Genomic DNA, 19,124 nt, shown 5'->3' with positions numbered 1-19,124 from the left:
ACTGAATATATTCTAATTTCCTGTGATATTCTTTATCAGATTTGTAAGAATTTAGGTTATTATATAAAAAATTTACAAAATAAAAGACAGCTCTTACTGATGAATATGTTTAAAAATGAATAATAAGATTGAATATAGTATAGTCAGCTTAAACAGTGACTATACATTTCTGATTTACAGTTTTTCTAAGTTGCTTTGGAGCATTTCTCAAATCATCCTCAATATTTGCAACCAGCGCATTCTCAAAACTATTTGTATAAACAGCAAAACACATTGGATTTCTTGCAAAAGCCTGGACTTTTCTTAAAATCCTTAGTTCATCTTTCAAAAGTAAGTATTTATGTCAATGAACATGTCATTGCCATCATACTAACAAGTCCTTTTGTCATTGTTTACAAACAAGATCGTCACAACCTTGAGTCTTGGTGTCAGTATGATGCTGCACAGTTTTAGTATTTCCTAATATAATCTACGGTTTGGGTTACAGTGATTGAAAATGCACAAAATTAGAATTTCTTCTATATAACAGCTATGAATATCAGCGGCACAAATTTAATAATTTGTTTGAGTATTTAATTAATAATGATTGCAAGAAAGCAGACAGGATTCACACTTTCACTGTACTATACAAGTGTTCGTTTGTTTCTTAGTTGTTTATCTTTTTCTTTGTTATGCTCTATTGCCAAATCAAAGTTCTCAAGATTCAACACGACATAAACAACTGATCGCAATTCGCATTTTGATCAAAGCAACAAGAAATGTTTTTATGATGTGCACAACTAAATGATGTGGATGTTGAACAAGTAGTTCAAGAAAACTAGAAACATGAATTTCATTTCTGATCTGAGAAATGGTCCAAAGCATGTGTGTGTGTGTGTGTGTGTGTGTGTGTGTGTGTGTGTGTGTGTGTGTGTGTGAGAGAGAGAGAGAGAGAGAGAGAGAGAGAGAGAGAGAGAGAGAGAGAGAGGACACATCACTGTAATTATTCTCTAGTAATATTACAGATAGACTCCACAGTGACACCATCTGGTTAGCACTAACAAGAAGGAAGAAGTCTTAGTATATAGACACACGAGTGTGAAGCATTAATGGACAGAGAAAAATATTATAAGTAGTTAAAATTTACGATCAAGTCATCACTTGTAAATATAATAAGACACACCAATTGATTCTTTCACTTATTCAATTAAAGCCTAAGACATTGGCCACCTGCAGATCAGATGCCTGCAGTGAAATCTAGCATTTCATATGAATGCAGATTAAAAGAGCTCATGGCGAGAGGCTTTCCGTCAATGAGTAAACGACTTGTTAATGTAATACACAAGTCAGCGGGAGATACAACAAAATCACAGATGGGCGTCTTATCTCAGCTATATCTCAATATGCTTCACAAACCTCATCACCACACTCGAAGCAGTCCAGCCAAGGTTGAAGATGGTTAAGCACTGGACTAGTCTCCAGGGACACTTGTTGTAGCGTTTATTTGGAAGTTGAGGATCAGGGGAAATCAAAGCAAACACACTTTCATACATTCAGGATATGTGTCATCCTGTGGGTGCACTTTGCTCTTGTTAAACTCATGTGGGCCTCTCTCACAGCAACAAAAAGCGTCTCCCATTAAATCACTCAGTTTACTTGTTTATTGGCTCTGCCATTAGGGCAAATTATTCTCACTCAATTGGTTTTGTAATTATAATGGTAGTTGTGTGAAAGGCAAATGAATATTGTCATACTCTAGCAAAAATGTCTTGTGGAGATTGTTTGGGTGAAAATCCTTGCAACATCCATTGCTCCAATTAGATTGTTTTATTCTAAGATGATACAAAAGATGTTTTTTATGGTTAAGTGGTTCAGTGGTTAGAGCTTTGGTCTATTCACTTTTGACAGGCGTACAAATCGAATCTACTGATGTATTGGATTTTGTATTGAATTTTAGATGTAAAAGTATATAACATTATTTGCTAAATTTATCCTCATTTATTAACATATGTTTTTTTAATAAAATAATCATGTTATTTCAAATAAAGTAGCATAGTACACTTTAACCATTCAGTACATTGAAGTAAATTAGTACAGTTGTATTACTATAGCACAACAGGCACAACAGACACATCAGCTTTACAGAAATATGCATTTAGTTTTAGATCTTGACTGAGCAACTTAGAGACAATGATACGAACAAAAATCTGGAGACATACGAAAGAAAAAAGAAAAAGAAATCCCATTTACTTATAGCTAATAATAGTGGGAAATCTATTGGGAAAAAAATATAAATACCAGTTGTAATAAAAATGAGGTAGAGAAGTGCTTGTGCAATCCAATCTGTAACTACTCCATCACTAACATACTTCAATATAGTATAGAGTTTTTAACCATATGATACCATATCATTGCATAGATTAGATCACAGCGATCCAGCCCGAAAAAGAGTGAGAACCAGGAGTCTTGAAACACTGAATTTATGTGATCAGGCAGCCAAGACAAATGATAAGATATAGTGATCAGGGCAGAGCAGATGCAGAATAAAGTGAAACAAAGAATGGTAGAATAGCTGCTGATATTTCTTTCAGTCACTGCAATACTTTAATGCAGGAAGACATAATTCCGATCTCCGGGGGGAAAGTAATTTAGCTCCAGCTTTATTTAAGAGAAGGCGGGGTTTGATTAGCAAGTCATGCACAGACTGATATCCCTGATGTAATCAATATTTGTTAGTAACACTGGCTTTATTTGAAACAGCCAGCATTAATCTGTCTCCGCGGCTTTTGGCAGATGAGCTCTGCAGATATGTAAATGCAGTAAATGTGGGATGACTTAAATACTTGTTATGAACTGTGATAATTATTAGCATTTCATAAAGTCTCGAGAAGCAGTGCTCAGCCACTGTAGTGGGTTGTTTAGTTCGAGAAAAGTACAGATTACAAGAATCTTGGTCGAGTGCCTGTGCAACTGTGATTTTCTGCAAGAAAATAGAGGGAGGAAAAAAAACAATTATATTGACTATTTGGTCAATAGCAAAATGTTTTCATGTTGGTAATTCCATTAAAGTGGCATCATAGTTATTAAATTCTCACACAATGCAATTACAATGCAACAAATCTCTTTCAACACATGGTGTTGGTAGAATTTCGCAGTGTCCCAGGCATACAGTAAACTCTGCAGAAGTCCCTGACTATCAAATACTGCATGATGCTGTGCAGGAGGAGTAATAAACAGCCACAGTAACTGCTGGATAAATCTACAAATTCCCCCAACATTTGTTATGATACATTTGTTAAGTGGTGATGAAACGATAATGATGTTACAATTAAACTGACTGCAGTTGTGTTTTGACCTTACAGATGCATTTTAAATAAAGAATTACTGGTATGGGAGGTAAAGCATATACCATATTCCTTAAGACCAGATTAAAACATATTCTGTAACACTTTCATGGAATTTTTATTATTTTTTTTCTTACTGTATTTCTATAAAACTCTAAGATGGTGTTTGTTTTTTTTTTCATATCATCATCATAATGTAGAACACATTGCATTCTGGGACCGTTTTTCTTTCACACATAATTTCAACTTGTAGATGTTTTATTTGTTTTTATAAGACTATTCCGTTGTGTGTGTTTAAACCTTTGTGAGCTTTGGTTAGCTTTTCGAGAGTTTGCTTAAATGGATGGCACTGCATTTTAAGATAGATAAAATATTTTTCTGTCTGGGAAAAAAAGATAAAAGGGCTTTTTTTTGCTTTTTGCAAAGATTAATGGACCTTTGTGTGTGAGAAGACATGTCAATCTTTTTTTTTTTTTTTTTGGGAGATTTTCATTTGTGTTTTTGCTTTTTAGCCCCGAATGGTTTGACCTTTGTTAGAACAGTAACCTATGCTAAGTCCCAAGCAAACTGTTTACATTGTTCTCACCCTGTAACTGATATTTTATATTTCATATTTGTACAGCCAGCTCTGGAAATTTTCTTACAATTATTAAATAAATAAATAAATAAATAAATAAATAAATAAATGTTCATGATGCTTTTCAGACATCATTAAAACAGCTAGTATAATTGTATGTTGTTATCTATTTTCTATTTCTTCTACTATTACGAAACGATGCTATTTTTATATATTAATGACTAACAGTACAGTAAGAAAAGCAGTAACTACAGTTTTTATCTGTGAAAAGCAGGGCATTGCTGTAAATAACACAGTTTAATATTATAAAATAATATGATATTAATGTAGCATACTACATCTGGTAATAACAGCATTATACTGTAAGTGTTGATTATGTTAGTATTCCTGTAAAATACAATAAGTGGCTGCCAGTAATATACTACAAATTAGCACCCAAATGCTTTACAGATTACAGCAATAATTGTCCTGCTCAATGATCTTTTCCTTTTTTGAATATATACAATCTCAAGTCAAAACTAAGAATAGAAAAACAAACCAGCATGAAAACAGATTAAATATTTGCTTCTGTTCTTCGTGGTAGTGAATATTTTAATGAAAGTTTTCTTAGATTATTTCTTGTGGACGGTGCCTTTATCTGTTAAAATAAATTACATGCCTCCTCTTATTATAGAGAAATTTCATAAACATTAAACAGTAAATGGGTACATTAATAATGTCTACACATTAACCCCATAAAGCCTTCTAGTCCTGAACTTTCCACATATATAAAAAAAGAAGTGTGTTATTCCCGAGTTATTCATTCAGTGCATTCAATTCATCTTACTAATAACTACAATAAAAAATAATAAATATAGATAATATTAATAGTAGTCAGTTGTGATTTTCTCTGCTGTAACTACATAGTACCCTTAGCTATGCTTCATAGACAACAGGGAATCCCTAGTTGGTAACCATCATTATTTATATAACTTTACTGTATGAGTCTGTATAATTATACACATTGTTAAAAAAATTTGAAAACAGCACCTTTTCCCTACTGTATAATGAACTCATTGACATTTTCGGTCCTTTCACCAGACTGTCTTTGATGTATAACTAATACACTGGTGATTTTACAGTCATATAAATCTTTTCCTTTTTGAAAGAACCAATGTCAAGCCTTTTGAATTAGATAGTATTGTGCAACTATTAATGAAGCACATGACATCATACTCAGATTAAAAAAGAGGGTAAAATGTCAGGGTGGAGCTTTCATTGACAAAACAAGGTAATAAAAATCCTATGCAAAGGTCCCAAACAATTGTATATATGTAAATCCATCTCCCAGTTCATTCATGCTAAAAAAAACAACCTTTCATTCTGACAAAATGTTAACTCGGTGTATCTTTTCCATTGAGAATAAAGAATGCTATGTTCTGTTTTTGTCACTGTGAAACAGCCCTGAGGCGATCCAGAGGCACGGAGAGCACTGAGTTAGAGGAGACAGTGGGGGAGCTACTGTTTTTACAGAAAGCAGTGCAGTAAAGAGCAGGGAGGACGGCTGTGGTGAATAATGGCCAACCCTGCTGTTCTCACTGTCCATGTGTGAGTGTCTATCACTCACAAGTAGCCAGCATTCGACTGCAGCCATGCCTCCTGGGAAAGTTTCTCTGTACCCATCTCCTATTATAGCAGTGACTGGGCGTAAAGCAAGACAGGCTTAATATTGGGGGCCATTTGTGAATAAAGTGGTTAGGGAGAGATGGTTTAAAGAGGATTGTGGCTCTTTTAGTACTCTGAGATAAATTATTTGATTGAGAGAAAGATTAATACAAATATTATTATTTATTATTATTATTATTATTATTATGTGCTGGCCAAATAATTGACTAAATTATTTAGGTTCTTTGCATTTGTTATTTTGCAGTATAATGCAATAAACAAATTCATAAACAACATTTTTGTTAAGAAGTCTATAGCACTTTGCTGCCTTAGAAAAAAAAAGAGTGATTGAATCAACAGGCTATTTTTACCCCCAGGGCAAATGTGTCCAAACTGAAACACCTGCTAACCACAACAACAACTCGAACAGGATATTTATTTGGATCTAAACATCATTTCCACTTCATTGGGTTTACAAATTTTAAGGTCAGAATTAAGTAAAATGGAAAGGTATGGGTATAATAGTAGCTAAGAAGCATGTTTATTTCATTACTTTGTCACTTGACACCAACCGGTCAGCCTTCACCCTGTGTTACTCACTCAACTCTGTGTCTCGCTCTCTGAAGTCACTGCTATTTCAGTGTATTTTCTATCACTGAGTCAAGGCTACAGCCATGCAGGGTTCTTAATCGTAAGTGGACTTTGCTTCTCTTTTTTTCTGGAATGAAAGGTAAAAAAAAATTTCCCCAGTGTGAAGTGAACAAATTAAACAGAAGGGCATTACTGCAAAATTGTGGACTTGAAATTATCTGGATTTTTGCTGGTTGTGTTCTAGTCTTGGAAACTATTTACTACTACAACATGGAAACAAAGGCCAAACGGTAAGCAGTGTAAAAATATATCAACTTTTTTATGGGTTTATTGCTTTTTTGCATTCAATATTGGTGTATGATACATAGATTAAATGATATTAATCAGAAAATGTATTAGCCATTTAAACACCATGAAGAATTCTAAAACAGATTTTATAATGAATTTTTCTATCATAAAACACCATCTTTATTTTATTTACTTTACATGTAGTGATTAAATAATAGACATATATTCTCAATAAAGCATGGCTTCCAGATCTCATTTTCTATTAGAGAAATTAGAAAAGTTAAAAATATACCCAATGTACAAGCAAGTACAGAGGAAAATGAAATTTTTGTGCTTTGAATGGTTCATTGGCCCATTGGATACATAACATGAGTTTTGTTTTGTTTTTGTCGGGAAGCATAAGCAAAATTTTAAATTTTACATTTCTGTAACAGCATACAAAATAGTTCATATAACATGCAGTATTTAGGATTTGTTTAAGGTTTTTTTTTTTCTTCCTAATTATTACTGTTTATAGTTTAACTGAATGCAAATGTAACTTAATATGATATGATGGTGCTTGATCCTGATTGGCAGTCTGAGCCAAGTGATAAAAGATGATTTTAAAGGAGTTATTCTGGGTCATGTATGAGGACTGTGCGGCAGCTGCAAAATTAATAGAAAATAATATTGACATATTTGATGATATTCTATATAGATATTTCGAGCAAAATATCCTGTAAATCTTATAGAAAATATGCCATAATTTCATTATGGATTCTTACTGAATACCACATAAAAAAATAATGAAGAGAATAAAAGTAAAGGGGAAGGTAGGGTTTTTATCATTTTGCTCTGGCAATGCATTTAGATATTCCTAATAAACTAAATAAAAAAAATGTTGCTTAATGGGTGTTATTATGCAAAATCAACTGAAAATAGAAGAATTAGATAGATAATTAATTACATTGTGCATTATTATTGAATTTGAATATATTTTATTAACTTCAGTATTAGTTTAAATATTTACATTGACATATAGCATGTGTGCCTAATATGAAAATGGAAAGCATCTTGCTACTCTAAAAATAATTCATGTGATGTAAGTTACACTCTTTCTTGTGCATAGCAACAGCGTGTCTCTATTAACCACATGTCATGAAGGTCATTATTGAGACTCATGCTGCAGCTTGACAACAATGTTTTTGAGCCCTGTAACACATTTTTGCTTCCATCAAATATCAAAATGCTCTGAGAAATGATTTAATATTTGTACCTTTTTTTTAAATCATTGGTGTGTTTCATGTTGTTTTGTGCCACACTTTTGACACTTTTTTCTGACTCTGTTGCAGAAAAGAACCACAAGCTGTTCACCTTTTAAAAGGTGGACTGCTTGAAAGCAAGACTTCATAAGTAGGCAATCTGAGAGACCGATACAAGGATCTGTGTCCTGCTCATATGAGCAAGTATTTGAAATGAGCTCTCTGGAGAAACGCCAAGCAAACCGGCGGGGAAGCGCACATGGCCCTCGCAAGTGCTCAGATGGCATCAGTGACACATTGAGTGTGGGAAGTTTTATCGATGATACTGACCGGGAGGTGAGCAGCCTCACAGATCGAGCTTCAGGAGTTTGTGCATTGGAGAGGATGCCATCTACAATGACTTGGAGGTTTCCTCCCCTGCTGATCAGCACAAAGCCTGTGTTACAGAAGCCCACCAAAAGAAAGATTCGAGGGCAGACTGCCATGAATCCTTTGCTCATGGTATTCAGTATAAGGAGACAGAAAGAAAATCTGAGGTGGCCTCGACATTCCAGCATTCCTATGAGGATATAGCACAAGCGCATGTTTTCAGAGATGAAGGTTTGTCTTATATAAGCAATGGCTCTATGGAGGCGACATGGCAACAGAAAAGAAGCACTTCCAGAGTTTCATCGCTCATTAAGGCCTTCAGTTCAGGTGAAAGTTACTCTGATAGTGGGGCTCCTGACACTGTAAAGGACAAATACCCAGACTTTAATAGCGAGTCATGGGACAAATCGGCTCTGCTAAGTATTCAGAAAGAACTGTCAGAGTTTTCCTCTGGTTACCATCCAAATTATAAGTCAGGCTCTTTACAGTCTTATGGAAATTACTTTCACTCAGTGGCCCAGATGAACACAGCAACCTCCACAAAAACTAGGTTCAAGGCACTAAACACCACTAACACTTTCTTCCACAGTGAATTGAGTCCTTTCCAGTTATGGAAGGATTATAACAGATTCCCTTTTGAAAGGGGGGATCCTTCACGGTTTGTGTCAGCCACTGAATGTCCTAGGTGGTATGATTCTGCTCTGTACAAAGAGCTCACAGCCACACACAGGATTGCAAGCTCTCCAGTAGAAGGCAGACATTTTACCAGAAGAAAAATTGAGGATGTTGCAGCCTTTCAGCGCTCTCGGTCCACGGTAATCCAAAAAGCCTCAGCCATTGAGAAGCGATGTGAGTCTGAAGTGTCATCTAACTGCCCTCCATGGAAAAATAACTGTGTGAAAAACAAACTGCCAAGCAACAGGCCCTCAACAGTTTCACCCACCAATGAGAAAGTGCACAGGCCGGATTCTAGCTTGCTTTATCACAGTAAACATGCATATGAAATTCAACACAAAGTAGGAAAATTGGGCAGCAGTGAAATGTCCAGTAGGATAACCCCATTCAACATTACTCAGCTTCTGACACCTGTAATTCCTGGGAGACAAGAAACAGGAACATCAGAAGTTCTTCAATTTGCACATACTCCTTTGGTTTCTGAGTCTGACAGTGACCTGAAACCACAGTCTGAAGCCAAACAACTGCGTGATAGCTACAAAGCCAAAGCATCAAGTCTATTGTTCAACCTAAAGGACAACAGAAAACGAGTAAAAAGCACATACAGTCCTTCAAAATTTAAAGGTTTAGAGACAGCAGATATGAATAAGCATCCATCAAAGCTTGAAGCTTGTGAATCCAGACTTTCTGAAGCATCAGGATCAAAAGTGTCCAATCAGGAGCATTCTTTAGCTCCTGTCGCTTGGGAGCTTTGTAACCAAGTCGAATCAAATTATGAGCTTTCCTTAGTGCAAACAGCAGAGCTCAACCAATACACCGATAAATCACATGACAATATGACCTTAGTGTCTCAATATGACACTGCAAAATGCAATATACCTTATCTGAGTACACCAAATAATCCTAATCTTCTTACTAACAGAGAGAGTGAGCATTATAAGTTATCAAGAAATTCAGGACTTTCTAATAGTGGTCAGAGCCCAGTGTGTCACAATAATGGCAGTATTAGGACATTTGGAAAAGCAATACAGGAAACGGAAAACATCTTTTCCAAACATCCAGCACATCTGTCAGTTGAAATGGCAGCAAAACAATCTTTGTATAGGAGCGAAGATGCAGGTCATCTGAACTTTGAGGAGAGGAACATTGTAGGAAACTCAAGTTCTGGATATATGAATAATCAGGTGACTGAAAAAAATCTTTCTTGGAAAAGAACAGGACCCATAAATATGGTGACTAAGGAAATGGTTAATAATAATGGGTTGAAAGATGTAATGCCATTTAAAGGAGAAATAGCTGCAATGATAGAAATGGACAAACAGAGGAAAGCTACGACTAAGCAATATTTACCTGCAGCCAATGAGAGCTACACTATGAAAAAGGAGACGTGCATAAATAAACTGAATGAAAAGATAAGTATGAGTTCTATTTCAAAAGACAAACAGTTTCATGACACAAATAACTTCTTCCAGACATATGTTGATAAACGTTTCTCAAACAAGCAGATAAAAGATGGCCATGCAAATACACATGCAATGTCTCAAAATTTGCATGAACGTAACTTTACAAGGACACCAGAAATTACAACACATGAAAAACTATGTCTTCAAAAAGAGATGAAACATCCTGCAATGGATATAGAGACTGAAAGTGATTATAATCAGAGAATACAGTTTTTGCAATCAATGGAAAAGAAATATCATTATAACGAAGGATCTGTTGCCTATCAGCCATACAAATATGAGTCAAACAAACAGTGGCATATTGCAACAACTGCTAAGTGTATGTCAAGCCAACTGCAGCAATCTGAAATAAAAGCAGGACAGCCAGAAGAATCAAATTATGTACACTCTCTATCAAGGGCATCTTGTATTCAGCAGCAAAGTGCAGCACATTTAGCAAGAATAAGCCAAAGAAATTGGATAACAGAGGACAGAGCCAAAACTGAGGAGCACAAGCCAACCTATTCTATTGCCCCCAGTCAGATATATCACAAGCAAGGTGATATGAATACAGATTTTAACATACCAAATACTCAAAAAACTTTGCAAAATAATAACACTTCACAGGCAAGAGGGGACAGATTTAGCATCAATGACATTCTCTCTGTCAGAGACAACCAACAAGCAAAAAGAATCAGAGAAAATAAACACATTTTAAATGGCAGAGTTGGTGACTCAACTAAATTAGAAAATCTAACTTCTCCAGTTACATCTGACGTATCCGAGGACATAGCGGCTAAAACCGAACCATCTAAAGTTCAGTCACATGCACTGCAAGATGGAGTTTCCCACTGCAAACATGAAAATATATCATATGGCTATGTCAGAAAGGAGTCACATATTGCAAATGATGTGAAAGAGAGGCCAGGAAAAGACATATTTATAAATAATGAGAATGAAAAGATGACACTAAGGGCACTTTCATACAAAGAAAAAGGTCAAACCAAACAAGAGATACTTACTTCAAAATTAAAAGCACATGCACAAAAGGAGATATCGGCAATAAAAGAAAAAGGCCTTGCTAAACATGTTATACCAATAAGAAATCAAATAAAGCAAAGTACAGCTCCAAACAGCAGAAAAGGACAAATCACCCAGGAAGTTCTATCACCAAAGAAAGAAATTACTGCAGAAAAACTGAATCATCTTTTTCAGGACATTACTTATTCAAGTGTCTCTTTAACCAAAGAACAAAGAAATCAAGGCAAATGTGAGCCAAAATATGAATCTCTTAACACCAAAAAAGTCGAATTACCTAAAAGAGATATACATTCTGAGAAAGAGAACACTGTTAATGAGAAAGAAAGGATAAAAATACAAACCATAAAACCTCAAGAGGAAGAGATTACAGATGAGGACCAGAAATTTGTTCAAAATGCTGTTCAATCCAAAGAATTTCAAATTAACAAACCTAGCATTAACAATGAGAAGGAGCAGTGTACAAATAATAGTGATGTTGCAAATGGAACAATTCCGGACAAATGTTTCTCAAGGTCTCCAACTCTAGAGGTTTTCAGTTATAACGAATCTTTTACCAAGAATGAAAATAAGATCTTATCTGTTTTGCCTACGAAATGCACGTCAAATATCACTGAGTATTCAACATTAAAAGAGAATGGCAATGACAGTCCAAAACATGAGGTCTTTGTAAAAGCAGCAACCAACAACAAACCTTTTTCATTGTACAACATTTCAGAGAAAGCTATAACCCATGAATGCTCCATTAACAAAACAAAAGAACAGTGGTCAAATGTCAATGAAGATAAACTTACTACTGATAGTAAAACAGATTCTCTGAAATGCTATGACTTGGAAGAAACATCCACAAGTGAAGACAATACAATTCCAAATGCAAGTCGGTTTGAAATGTCTACAAGACAGAACAAAACTCAATCAGACTGGACAAAAGATGAAGCAGTTGCTGTTGAGGAGACCATGAATATGATAAATTTAAAAGCTGCTTTACCTGATGAACAAATGACAAACAGTGAAAAAGAAGTGGAACTTCTTCAAAGTGGACATAGTAAAATTAGTGACAATCAAATGGTGCTTTTTGAAATTTCACCAAAGTTAAGTTGTCTGGGTTCTTCTAAGCCTATAGAAAAAGAATCATGTTTAGATAAACAAGACATTCAGACAGAGGCTATCCAAACAGTGAAAACAACTGAAGATACTTTTGTTCACCAACCTCAGAATACTGCTGTTAATGTTGATACATTAAAGTCATCGCAAAATGCAAGTTCTGACAAAGAATTAGGATTTCAAACAACTTTAAGCCTAAGTAATGTAGAGAGTATCAATCTTGATTCTTCAGAGGAGAACAAATATTCTCTTCAGCAAGAACCAGAAATAACAAAACTAGACTGTGAAGAAAACGGTGAGGTCCAAGAAACTCTGTCTCAATTAAATTTAAAACTCAAACGAGAAAACCAAAATCAGCAGATAATAAGTGATAAAGAAGTAATCGAAAACAATGATCAACAACTACAACAAGAAATTGAAAGAACCCCAGACAATGAATATTATAAGCAAAAGGCAAAAGTCTTTCATGAATATACTGATTCTACACCTATGGAAAATAAACAGTCCAGTGATGAGAGAAGAACATATAGTAGTGATGGGTTCAACTCCACTGGCATTAAATGGGAAACATCCGAAGAGAAGCTTTCCAGTCCAGTCATCTCAATAAATGGTCAAGATCAACAACTCGTTAGCCAGCCTACTCCAGACAACAGTGCTGCCATTATAAATCCAGTATCTGAAAGCCATGTAATTCACATTGCAAGTAAGGAAGATGGTTCACCCAAGGATGAGCCTGTAATATACAGTATATGTGTTTCAAGCACATCGGAAGCTGTTTCGGAGGACGAACCTATAATCTTTAGTATTTCCGTTTCAAGCTTGTCTGATGCTTCTATTACAACTGGTCCAGAAAACCAAGAAAAAAGTGAAAAACAGCTTTCAATAGAGCACACAGTCAAAGAAGACAAAGAAACATTCAGCAATAAAAATAAAGAAAGTGATTTCCTTGAAAGTAAAGAGGATAGTAAAGAGGTAAGATTGCTTGTAAAAAACAATGTGGCAGAACAAGAAACTGTGGTAAGAAAATGTGATTCTACTGCAAGCAAAGACAAACTTGATTATTATAGATCAACAGAGGTGGACAATATTAGTTCATCTTATGAGAGTCTCTTTGCCAAATATGTGGTTCCTAATGGAGATACAATTCATCTGGAGTCAGACCAAAAAGAGCAGAATAAAAAGCAAGGAGATGAAAAGGAAGAAAGTACTGATAACTCTTTACAGAAAATGCAGAATAATACAATGGATATTGACTATAGGCCTGCTGAAAAAATGTTGACATCAGCTGATTTCACAAAAAAACATTCTCCTGAATCTAGAAAGCTGAAGTCTCCAGAAGCTTCCCCTAAACATTTGAGGAACGCTGAGGAAAACCATGAGCTATGTTTTACTCACTCAAAACAAGAGCATCAGTCAGTTAATGAAGGAAGCACACAAAGAGACAATGGAGTTGTGCATTCTGAGAGAAACAATGAAGAGGATGTTTCAGCAAAACAAGATATCCTCATGTCAACATTTGTGTCAGTTTGTGAAGACATTGTAGATAGTCAGTCAGCAAAGCAGACTGTGGAAAAAGGAAATGTTCCAGTGAAGGAAAGCCAGCAAGTTGCAAAGAAAGTACAGAAAATGGAGAACGAAAAGAAAGATAATGATGAAGATAAAAACACTGAGATGGTACAAGTGAAATGTAAAAATGAAACACTACATAGAGCTGGATCACTCAAAATAGAGTCACTCAATCACACAACTGATTTACTCCAAGCCAGTTCTAAAACCTCGACAAATGATCAGAACAGGATTAAAACCCAAGACACAAGAGCATCTTTGGTTCAGAACAGTCAAAATACAGTTAATCAAACAGTTCATACAAAAAGCTCCACATTGCAATACAGGACACAAGAAGAATTAGAAAAGGATGCTCTCCAACAAGAGCAAAAGCAAAGCAAAGAAACTGGAGACAACAAAGCTTTACAAAACAATAAAAAAGAGTTAGTCTGCACCAACAGTGAATTCCCAGAACCTGAACACATCAAATTCATGGCAAGCAATGAAGTAAAAGCCAGTAAGGTGACTGTTTTACAGAAAGAAATTCCACCCTTTACTAATGAACAGACCCAAGAGAATAGTAATTGTAATCAGAATAAAATCAAACATGCGTTTCATGCTGAGGTGTCAGATGGTCCAAAGGTAGATAAAGAAATGTATACAAATGAGAAAGAGAACCAAATAAAGGCAGATGCTGTAAAAACCAGAGGTGCCATCACACTTAATAATGCAAGTGAAAATGCTCAAACCGCAACACCTGCAAAATTTACAGGAACAAAAGCATCATCTACTTCAAGCATGAGAGAGGATGGGTTAGAAGGACTTGCAAATGAGAAATGGAAAGGGGAACCAGCACAAAAAGTGAGAGAACTCGTAACAGTTGAAATAACATCATTAAGTAAAGGTCCAAAGACAGCATCATCTTTAATTAAAGGTTACAAAGATTCAAAGTGTGAATCCATTATGAGTGAAGAAAATCTAAAAGAGGAAAAAGCTCAGCCACAAGACAAAAATGATGAGCTCTTTAAAAAACTTATAATTGACAACATTCAAAAAAATACTGGAGAAATAGAACACAAGGCTGGCATAGAGCTATTTCAAGAAAACAGTGGAAAGGTTTTAGGAGACGAAAAAGATCTTAGTAATGTGAGCCATCCAAGGAAAGAGGCTCTTCCAGAAAGTCAAGGAAGTAGATATGATGGAATTGACATGCTTCACTCTAATAAAAACAGCCAAAATCATGATACTGTGACCACAAAGAAAGAAGTAACTTTCACTGAGACTGAAGTTACACAGAAGGAAAAGAAAATGACTAGGCCAGAAATCTCAGCTTTAGCTGATTATGCTCGGCTGAGAGTTATCTCTGCTGAAGAGGACACAATTACTGAAAAGGATTTACTTCAAAAAATGAACACGTATCGAAAGTATAATTTATCACCTGCAATGCCACAGAAAGTAAATTTTTCTATGCCTGTGGGTGATACAGAGCAAAGCAAACAGCTGCCTGTAAATAAGAAGTCTGAGAATTCGAATACAAGAGCAACACCTTTACAAGTTCAGGAACGACAAACATACAAAATATCAGATGATATACTTGCAGGGCACAATCAGTCCTCACGCAAAGGTGAGAGCATTGTGCATCCAAACCTTGGATCATTGGCTAAAAGCTTGGATGATAGAGCATTTGCTATAAAAGATACTGAAAGCACAAAAGAAAAAACATTAACTAAAAACATGCAATCAAACACTATGAAAGCTTTGTTTACACAAAACGATGGATATTCCAGAAGCCATGAAGTGGATCAAGCTACTCATCCTGTACAGTCTAAAAGCAAAAACAACCCCCAGTTAAAACAGCCAGCTAATGCGAACATGCTGGAAAAGAGTGTTTATCCACAAGTAAATAAGTTTCAATCCTTACCACAAGCGTCAATTAAAATAAAACTTAATGATGGAAATAAACATGTAGAAAACACAATTAAAGAGGAAGTGAAAAATGAAGAGGAGCTACAATACTACATTGTCAATGCTATGGAAAATGAGACAAAACCGAAAAACAATCATGAACCACATTCATTAAGCCACATAAAGGCTTCAAAGAAAGAGTCGACTGAAATGAATGCAACAGCGCCTTTGCGCTCTTGCACTTCTTCTCCAGCCGTTGGGAAGCACTTCATGTTCAGCGTGAAAGATAACACAGCCAAACCTTCCTCGGTTACTAAAACTGTTAGGCCACACTTCTGTAGATCATTCTCTGAAGAATTCAGAATTGGCTCCCCAGTTGGCAGCTGTTGGGGTTCAGAAAAAGACAAAGCAGAATACAGTCATGAGAATGATCCAAAAGAGTCTGCAAATTTTCCAGTTTTTCATGAGCAATCAATAACTTCACATCAACTCCCAAGGGCAAAAGAAATCCAAGCTCGAAACAAAGTGCTGTCCCCAGGGTTAATAGAACAGAAAGAACCAAGAAGCCACATGCCTGAAGAGGATGAATCCCAATCACTCAACATTACAACATCTGTGGAGGGTCTAGCTGCTAGTTCAGAAGTGCTTTCAGTCAGTAGACATACCTATGCAAGGCCAGAATCTTCATGTTATGAAAGACCGGAATCAGCCTGCTATGAGAGACCTGAATCTGCATGTAGTGACCTGAGACCAGCAAGTAAGCCACCTACTGTTCCTCCTAAAACAGATAAAGCCCTTCGTCGTGCTAAAAGACTCACTACCAGGAGAATCAAAAAGGTAGAGGACAAGATAAACTCTGAGACTCCAGTACAAACTGAGAGTAAGTCCATCCGAACTGTCTCGAGCTTGCCATCTTCACCTATGGTGCATTCGTCCACACCTCAGTCAGTTCAGTCCTCACCTTCGATATCACAATATCATGCTGAACCAAATTATGCCCCTCCTGCACCTAGCATTGTGGCTCATTCTTTTCCAATGACCCAAAGAAGACTGTTACAAGACCCGAACTCGGGGCAAATCTTCATGGTGGACATGCCAGTGCAGGTCAAGACCAAGACTTTTTTTGATCCAGAGACAGGAAAATATCTCCAGCTCAATGTACGCCAGAGATCCCAGAGCTCCTCGTCACAGCCAGCATCTGTGGAGGTGTTGAGTCCCCAGTATGTGGTGTACCCTGGTTTTCTTCCTATGCCTGTTTCTGTCTCATCGTCTGTAAGATCATCATCCCAGATGTCAGCACCGGTCGCTCTCACAGAAGGACAGAACCAGTTGAAAGCAAATCACAAACAAAGGGAACAGGAGATTTGTGAACCAGAATGTAACAGGAATGTCCAGCAGCACAACAGACCGATGTATAGGACACACGAACAAACCGCCAGGGAAATTTTGCACAACGAAAATGTTAGAATGACTCCGAGGAAAACACACATCATAACAATGAGTGAATTAGAAGACTTTGCAGTGGAGAATACCTGACTGGTGTACTCATGAATAAATGTATATCTAACTTTGTGAATAAGAACTTGTTCAATGATTCATTAAATGCAATAATAATAAGCTCTTTGAGAATAAATGTAAGGTTTGCTGGTTTTTAAGCTGCAGTGCTTTAAGAAAAACACAACTATACAAAGGAGATATGCATTCCATTTTAGAAGAAATGTATATTTACATGTAAATATCTCCCAAATCTCCACAGTCTTAAAAAAAAGTCACGCTCATGTGACACATAAACAGTTTCCTCCGAAACTGTTGGAACATCAAGACCATGCGTTTTTGCTGTAGACTGAAGAGATGGGTTGGATCAGCTGATAAGTATGAGACAAAAGTTAAGGATATCAGCTTCTATTTCCCCTAGATGTTTTAAACTACATGAACACATTTTTAGATCAACAAAAGTATAAAAAAGTAAATGCAGAAATTAGATACATTTTCCTATCCATTTTTATTGGAATAATTGCATCAAATTTGGGACATCACCACATTGTTGTTTTCTACTTTCTTATGCTTTTCCAAACTTGTGATACCTATTTCAATAATTGTTTTAGTGTCCTCTCTAGGAGGGAAAATGATGCTGTATTCTACTATGGTCTGCTGATTGACTTGCACCTTCTGCGTTTTCCCCTAATTAAGTCATTTCTTGTGTTGGCAGTGTATTTTCTTAGTTTTTAGTTTTATGGCTCATCTTTCTACTTCTTTCTGAAGTCTGGTTCTCTGCCTTGCATCTTGTGGTAAAGTCTCTATATTTCTGATGTTTAAGTTTACCTCAGAATGTGGATTGTGATGCCTTCACCCCTGACTTGTGGAGGTTGTTGATGATGTCAGTGTTTGACGTTATGGATGAGGTCACTCTCAATATTTGTACAATTGCTCTGATAAATGTTTTTTAACTTCAAAATGTTTTGCTTTCCTCCCATACACTTCACAGGTAAAACCGAAGGCTAAAAAAAAAAGAATAAATGTTCAGAGACTTTAATAATCACGTTAGTAATGTTTCAATATTTTTCTGTTATGTTATTTAATACAGCTACAAAGCAAAACAAGCAAGCAAACAAACAAACAAACAAACAAACAAACCAATTAGCTTTTTTAATTGTTTCAGATTCAGCTGTCATTGCTTTCTGGTTTTTAATAGTTTCTCACAAATTTTGCAAGAATTTTATTGCAAAATTTACACACAGTTCATCTTGTATGGATACCAGTGTGAATGTTTCACAATTAGCAGTTTGTTGTCTTTATTTGTGTAAAATGTAACAAATCCTCCCAAATAGCATTTCTCTGAACATTATTGGTTTAATGCTCTTTTATACATTTAGATGTTGCTGTATTTCAGCAAAAGTCTGTACATATTCTGAAATTTAAGCTGTTTGACACTTGGCACTGTATAAACCAAATAAAAAATACAATTTGTTCAGTTATTAAGTTTATATAATATTTTACACAATCATGGTTCACATTTTATTTTTTAGCAATTCCTAAATAAGTTAAATGAATCTTTATATTGTGATTTAGAGTTTATTTGATGATGAGTAAATTAATATCTCGCTCATAATGTTTGGTTGCCATGTAATTGTGATACTGTCACTAAAAACAAATCCATCTCTTTGTCAATTTATTGAAAAGTTAAAAAACTTAAATATTTTAGCACTGGGTTATGCAATACTCATTCTATAACAAACATGACATTACATTCAATTAATTATGATATTAAATTTGAAACATTTTCTTCAGCGTTGAAATTCCTTCAATATTCATTCTTCATCTGTTACTGCTGGATTCGTCTGAGTACTGAATGTCACGGCATCTGCCCAATGGACCACTCTAG

The 19,124-nt window shown here is 35.6% G+C and overlaps 1 protein-coding gene across 1 annotated transcript; it reads left to right on the top strand.

Annotated features, from left to right (window-relative positions):
* Positions 1-6,169: 6,169 nt before the first annotated feature.
* On the top strand, positions 6,170-18,362 carry LOC124394558. The gene is given in 3 exon segments (XM_046862871.1): positions 6,170-6,425; positions 7,755-8,019; positions 8,022-18,362. Coding segments are annotated over 2 exon segments (9,399 nt in total). The 5' UTR covers positions 6,170-6,425; positions 7,755-7,877; the 3' UTR covers positions 17,279-18,362.
* The last annotated feature ends 762 nt before the right edge of the window (positions 18,363-19,124 follow it).

This window comes from Silurus meridionalis, chromosome 2 (assembly GCF_014805685.1).
Source record: "Silurus meridionalis isolate SWU-2019-XX chromosome 2, ASM1480568v1, whole genome shotgun sequence".
NCBI classification, from domain to species: Eukaryota; Metazoa; Chordata; class Actinopteri; order Siluriformes; family Siluridae; genus Silurus; species Silurus meridionalis.
This window is presented reverse-complemented; position numbering and strand designations above follow the sequence as displayed.